The sequence below is a fragment of the Lactuca virosa genome, chromosome 9, assembly GCF_052849685.1.
Source record: "Lactuca virosa cultivar CGN04683 chromosome 9, Lactuca_virosa_CGN04683_v6, whole genome shotgun sequence".
In the NCBI taxonomy this organism is placed as follows: Eukaryota; Viridiplantae; Streptophyta; class Magnoliopsida; order Asterales; family Asteraceae; genus Lactuca; species Lactuca virosa.
Window position 1 is genome coordinate 160,349,259 of NC_136434.1, and position 6,643 is coordinate 160,355,901.

The 6,643-nt window shown below is 38.1% G+C and overlaps 1 protein-coding gene across 1 annotated transcript; it reads left to right on the forward strand.

Moving 5' to 3' along the window:
- Positions 1-289: 289 nt before the first annotated feature.
- LOC145138124 (uncharacterized) lies at positions 290-2,365 on the forward strand. The gene is made up of 2 exons (XM_079072265.1): positions 290-922; positions 2,091-2,365. Exons 1-2 carry the CDS (start codon positions 404-406, stop codon positions 2,163-2,165), a joined length of 594 nt encoding a protein of 197 aa, XP_078928391.1. The 5' UTR covers positions 290-403; the 3' UTR covers positions 2,166-2,365.
- The last annotated feature ends 4,278 nt before the right edge of the window (positions 2,366-6,643 follow it).

Below are 6,643 nucleotides of genomic sequence, written 5' to 3' on the forward strand. Positions count from 1 at the left end.
CCAATCCAAAAATCCGAATATCCAAATAAAATAGTTCAATCCAGATTGTCCAATTGGATAATTCGATTTTATCCAAACAGTGAACAATAGTATTTAATTGGATAGTAGGATTTATAGAAAAAAAATAAAAGAGTATTTAATTTCTATATTGATATTTTTAGATTTTATTTTTGGAGTGTGATTAACTATTTCATTTTCTCCTCTCAACAAACTGCTGTTGTAACCTACAATATCGTGAGCCCCACCACACCAGAACAAGATCAAGACTCTCCCTATATATAAATATTACCCTTCTTTACTCTTCCTAACACACTTTTACATTAACACTTCCCACTTTGTATCCATACCTTCATCTTCACCCATTTAGGTTAACATATACCACCATCAGCGGCGCACGTTAACCATGGATCGCAACGCCGTCTTCCTCACGGCTTTCATCTGCATTGTTATCTCCTCCGTCGGCGGTCAATCTCCCTCTTCCTCCCCCACCACTTCCCCACCACAAGTCGTCGCATCTCCTCCTCCTACCACCACCGCTCCCCCACCTCAAGTCGCATCTCCACCAACCTCCACTCCCCCCCCTGTCGCCGCACCTCCCACCGTTGCGTCACCACCACCAACTACTCCTCCTCCTGTTGCTTCACCACCACCGGCTACTCCTCCTCCTGTTGCATCACCACCTCAAGCTACTCCTCCTCCTGTTGCATCACCGCCACCAGCTACTCCTCCTCCTGTCGCCTCACCACCACCTGCTCCACTTGCTTCCCCCCCTGCTCCTGTCCCCGTTTCATCTCCGACTCCTAGTGTGACTCCGACGGTTGCTCCTTCTCCTTTACTTTCAAGCCCACCGGCACCTCCCACCGGTGCTCCTTCTCCTTCTCTAGCCACCGATCTATCTCCGGCACCGTCTGCTACTGATGTGGTACGTACACTTTCCCTTATACTGGCTAGATCTGGTTCTACACTATTTTAACCACAAAATCTATATTAATATTACTTCCATTATAATAATGTCTCAACACTCTTAAGTAGACCGCGTATATTAGTTAAAATCCACTTGTTATCGTGCGCCAGCATTAGATCTGAGCTATTTAAAAAAAAATTCGATTCCCCTTTGATTATTTTGTTAACAACCCGTGAACGTACGGAAGTCAACTTCACTTTCAAATCAGTATGTTCTGGATCTAGTGTATAGTGTGTGAGATTCTTGAATTGCGCATGCGCACGATAGCCATGTGTGGCAAAATGGTGTATCTGACTAACATGAGCAGGGTGTTGGCATGTCGTGTCTTGGGCTTTTTGTCTTTGAGGTAGTGATCACGTGTGTCTTGTTTTTTAGGCATCCGAGAATACTTACAAATGACATTAATGAACGGTGTATTGTCTTATTGCACTTGGGCCCCTAAAAAAAGGCTGGTGTAATTACACAAATCAAGAAAAATAAAGTTAAAGAGTGTTGGGAGAAATAAAATTAGCTCTTTGAATTATTTCCCAATACATTAACTATTTAAATATAGTTCATGGATTTGTAGACAATTCTAAAATCATTTTTTTCTCAAAATTTTTTTATTTAATAAAATAGAGCAAGTGAGATCTAAACCAAAAGGATCATAGATCTCCTTCATATATGTCTTTGTTTCTCTCTCCTGGTGGATAAGCATGGGAGATCTTAAGCCAAAAGGATTTCATATGTTAGTATTAATTAATGTGTACAAACAACAAACATCCAAATTTAATAATCCCAAAAATGATTTAAAAGCTTTGAGATTAGCCCATAAAGGACAACAAGAACCAATGCTAGATCCCAACTAATTTATTTATTGATAATGTACTATCATAAGTTAAGCAATTGGAACTTTGTGTACCATTGATTTTAATGGTATTTTGTAAATAAAAACGTTTAGTTCGTTAACCATTTATTGCACTTTTTTAAAACAATAATGTTTTATAAAAAACAAATAGTTTGTTATCCGTTTATGATATTAACTCTATTGTAAATATACCACCCAAAAAACTGTGCATGATTATGAACAAAAAACGGTGAGATTGGTCATGTTTTTGTGATCTTACTTTTGGTATTGATATTGCAGAGTGGCGTAGAAAAGATGGGTTCAATGGTTGGGAGCATTGTTTTTGGATGTGCTCTTGTTTACTCGTTATTCTAGAGATTGATGGATATTTTTATGGAATTGAGATGGGTTCTATATAGTTTTCGGGGAGTATGGTTGAATGCTTTTGCATTGTATTTGGAGTAGCTATATACATTCTTTTTGGGGGATGATGATGTTTCTTGTAATTTTGATTCTGATATTGTGGACGACTTATATTGTTTTGATTTATGCTACTTTATGATCTATTTTGGAAAGGAATTGTCATATGAGTTGCGTGGGTTGAGTTGCTCATACATGTTTCTTAAAGTTGCAATCTACATCATACACCACAGTTTTAAATAAGTTCTTTAAAATAATTGTGTTTGTGAAAAAGTTGCTCGAAAAGAAACTGAGTTTCTGGTTAGAAAAGTAGGATCGAATATCAAAACTAATTTGTATAATCTTAGTGCTTGTGTATCAAAATATTTTCCACAATCTGTAATTCCAACTCTAATACATGTAGTATTATGAAAGCAGATTTGCGATGATTAAAAAAAAAATACAATTTGGATTTTGCAAAATACAAAATATATTACTTTTGTTTTATGTGAAGAAGTGTCTCCGTAAGAGCTAAAAAACCGAGATCAAAATACATAATACCTTGTAGAGTAACTTTATGTGAAGAAGTTTCTCTGCAAGAACCGGAAATCATGAATTTATACAAAGACCGATAGTTACTTTTGGTTATCTAGCGGGAAAAGTTGGTTAGACTTTGGCGTACGGATCTTGTTTTGTGAGCCACGCACAATGTATCACCGCTTTGATCATGCCTATCTCTACCCTTGGACACTGTCATGGATGATGCCACTTGGAACAACATGGGGGTGCTACCATGGATCGTTGTGTTCCCTGTGATCATGTTAGCTTATGTGAGCGTGATTTCGTGCCTCTCAAGCTCACAACACAACTAAAGCTAACATAAACTTGTCTTGTGCAACTTAGAGTTTGTTCCTTAGAGACAACATCAACTTGGAGCAACATATAGATTGTTCCATAGCCGATAAGTGGTTTGATGGTTGTACTTGGTCTTGGTGTCGACCTATTCATGGAGGGGTTGATGAAAGGGAGATTGAAGAGTTTATTCAACTTCTTGGTAGTTTCTAACCCTCTATTTACAACGATGGGAGCTGGAGAGTGTTGTTGGCTTTATGGTGAATGAGGTTCCCCAATTTATTGATAATGTCAAGCCTCAAGTTTTACGATTCGTGACGAGTCCTGTCGTCTGTAAGACGTGACTTAAGGCGGCAATTTTGTATATAATTAGTAATTATATATATATATATATATATATATATATATATATATATATATATATATATATATAATTTTTTTCTACTATAATTCACTTTTATATACATATATAACTTAAGATGACTTATACATAGTTTTTCATTCAGTTACAGACGAGTCTTTATGGTGGATCCATAATACCGAAATGGGAGGCATCAAGTACACTCCTTCTAACTGTACCATCACATAGTGATTCATGTATACATGTGCAAATGTAAGGACACAATGATTTTGAAGCTCTATGAGACTTCTCAAGAGAGGGAAAAAAGTTAAGAGCCTAATGTGGTCTAAAATTGGACGATCACACCAAATTTGTTGGGTATTAGGATACCCGTCTCAGGGATAATGTGACATCCCCTATTTTCTAGAACATAATTTTTTTAAGCTTTCAAAATCACAATATCTTCATTTGCAGAAAATCCCAGCAAATTACAACATTTTGAATACAAATGATTGTTTCAAAATATCAAAACTCTAAGGATGCCATAACCGATATATAACATATGTTACAGCGTAAAGACCTAACGATCCTGAATACAATTGGAGGTCAACTCTTTAATCACTCTGCATCCTATGCAAGTCCTCAACAGTCTTAACACTGCTACTGTAACATCTTGATATTAAGGTATTCCATTTTAAACCATAAGTATGAGAATTTATTTCATTTTAGACCTTGGATGTGAATTAATTGCTAAATTGGACCCAAATGGCATTTTTGTAATTTATGGGAGTTGGGCACGAACGATGGGCATTCCCTGGGAACGCTAGGCGTAGGTTGCCAGAGTGCAAACCCTAATTTTTAGGGTTTGGACCCAATTTAAGCATCCTTAAGTCCCAAAGCTACCTTCTTTCATCAGCCTCCAACCCACCTTCGTCCCTAAGCAAACCATAATCCACTTTTAGAGCCTTCTTGAGCATTTTTTGTGTGTTTTGATGACCTTGAAGGAACGAGGAAGAAGAGAAGATCATCTTGGAAGAGTGGGACACTTTGGATCCAGAATAGCAACACCATTTGGCATTATTTGGAGGTAAAAAACTTTAAACTTGATGAAGTTATGCTTAGATCTAGTCTAGACATGAAGTTTGTATTCTTTTGGTCCCATTAGTTTCGTATTTTGAGTACGAGCTACTCCAATCCATTTAAGTTGTCATTTCAGACGTTTTGGGGGTGTTTATAAGCATAAAAATGTGGTCTTGATCATTATTTCCCTTCCATGCATGAGTTACAAGGTCTTAATGAGTTAAGTAGTTAGGTTTTTTGTGTTTGGGCACTTAATAGCCATGCAAGACCATAAAATTGGAAACTTTATGGTTAAGGACATTATTTTAGGGTTGGATCTAGATTCTGGGACAAAAGAGCTTAACAATTAAGCTCTTAATGGAAAGGAAAGGACTTAAACATGAACGTTGGGCGTTCCCCAGGAGCGCTGGGCGTTCATGGTCAACCAGCCCGTTTTTCTGGTCAAGTTGTGTACGCTTAGCGTACAAGCTGAGTATGGTAGGCGTACTCAACACTGTTGACCAAGTTTGACTTTTGACTTTTTAGACTTTGACCAGGATTTGACCAATTTTGACCAAAGGGTATTTTGGGTATATTGATATTAAGTTAAGCTGTGCCATGATTTGAATAATAGGTGACAGGTAGAGTCGGTACTCAGAGCAGAGATTTATTCAACTATTTGATCGGATAGAGAGGTGAGTTTTTCCTCACTGTACTTGTGGTTCGAAGGCACCAATGCCGGCCCACTAGATTATGTATCATGGTTTAGAGGATGTTGATATGTTATAGTGATCTGTAGATCAGTATCTTGGTATATAGGATATAGTATGCGGTAGTGCTCTGTTGCTGGATATATGTTATATGTTATGTATATGTCGACATAGTATGGTTGGGTTGAGGTAGTACTGCTTTGTGCGGTAGCCAACAAACCCGGGAGCAAGGCATACATAAGTTGTGGGCCCGGAGGGCAAGCCAGACTTATGCTGTGGGCTCGGGAGAAAGCCATATATGAGCTATAGGCCCGTTAGGCAAGCCAGAAATATACTGTGGGCTCAGGGTGTAACATCCATAAAATTCATGAAAATTTAAAACTTTTTCAAGCATTCAAAAACCATTATTTATTACAAAATGTTTTCAAAATAGTTTCATATCAGAGTATCCCAAAAATCAAATCATAAAAATGCGAGGAGGTGCACGATCACGCCTTCGCCTTCCTGCAATCATCTGAAGTACCTGAAACAAAATCCAAAACTGTAAGCCCGAAGCTTAGTGAGTTCCCCCAAACTACCCGTACACACAACAATATACATGTGACACCAGTCAAATTTAGGTCAAAAATAAATTGATCAATAATCGTAATTGGGATGAACAAAGTGGTAGAGATTGTAACAAGGTTTCCAAAATATAAAGAACACTGAAATCCGAGTTATAACGAAGAAGTTATGACCAATCGAAAATCCGCGACAAAACCGGCAAAACACTGTTCAGTGTAAAAAGTGAATTTTCGATAAAAAGGATTTTTAGCCTTAACAATCTAAATGAAAGTTGTAGAATATGTTAAACCGAGAACGTTCATAAAAAGAACGTGAAAATCTGACTTCGTATGAGGAAGTTATGATTTTTCTAAGTTTCGGTTTAGCAGTAGACAGCTAAAAATTCGAAATATAAATCGATCGATATTTAGCCGACGCAACTTAAACGAGAATCGAAGGTCTCATCAAAAGTAGTACAACGGTAAAAAGACAGACGACAACGGACGTCGGATGAAGAAGTTATGAATTTTTAACGGATTTCCTATCCCGGTCTGTTAAAAATAATAATATTAAAAATAAATTCAAAATTAGCCGACGAAGTCTAAACGAAAGTCGTAGAGTATAATTTTACCTACACGTGCATATAAAGAACGCCAAAAACGGAGCTCGTATGCGAAAGTTATGAATTTCGCAAGTTTTTGGCACGAAAATCAAGAAATGTTGAAAACCGAGAATTTTCGCAAGGACCCTCTTCGGCCACGTCACCCTCGCATGCAAGGCTTCCACGTATCGGACACGTGTTCGCTTCTGATTGGACCGCAGTCTCGCGTGACATCTCCTGATTGGACCGAAGCTCGGTCCACTCCTGATCCGACACCACCGATGAAGCTTCCGAGACCGCCTCCAGCTTCGCTCCTCCTTCTGACGCGTGCCCTCCTCGCATGCGAGAC

Bases quoted from the DNA above. Each gene is read 5' to 3' on its own strand.
- LOC145138124 (XM_079072265.1), top strand. From the start codon at position 404: ATGGATCGCAACGCCGTCTTCCTCACGGCTTTCATCTGCATTGTTATC. The intron at 923-2,090 runs GTACGTACACTT...TTGATATTGCAG, and splicing joins CACCGTCTGCTACTGATGTG to AGTGGCGTAGAAAAGATGGG.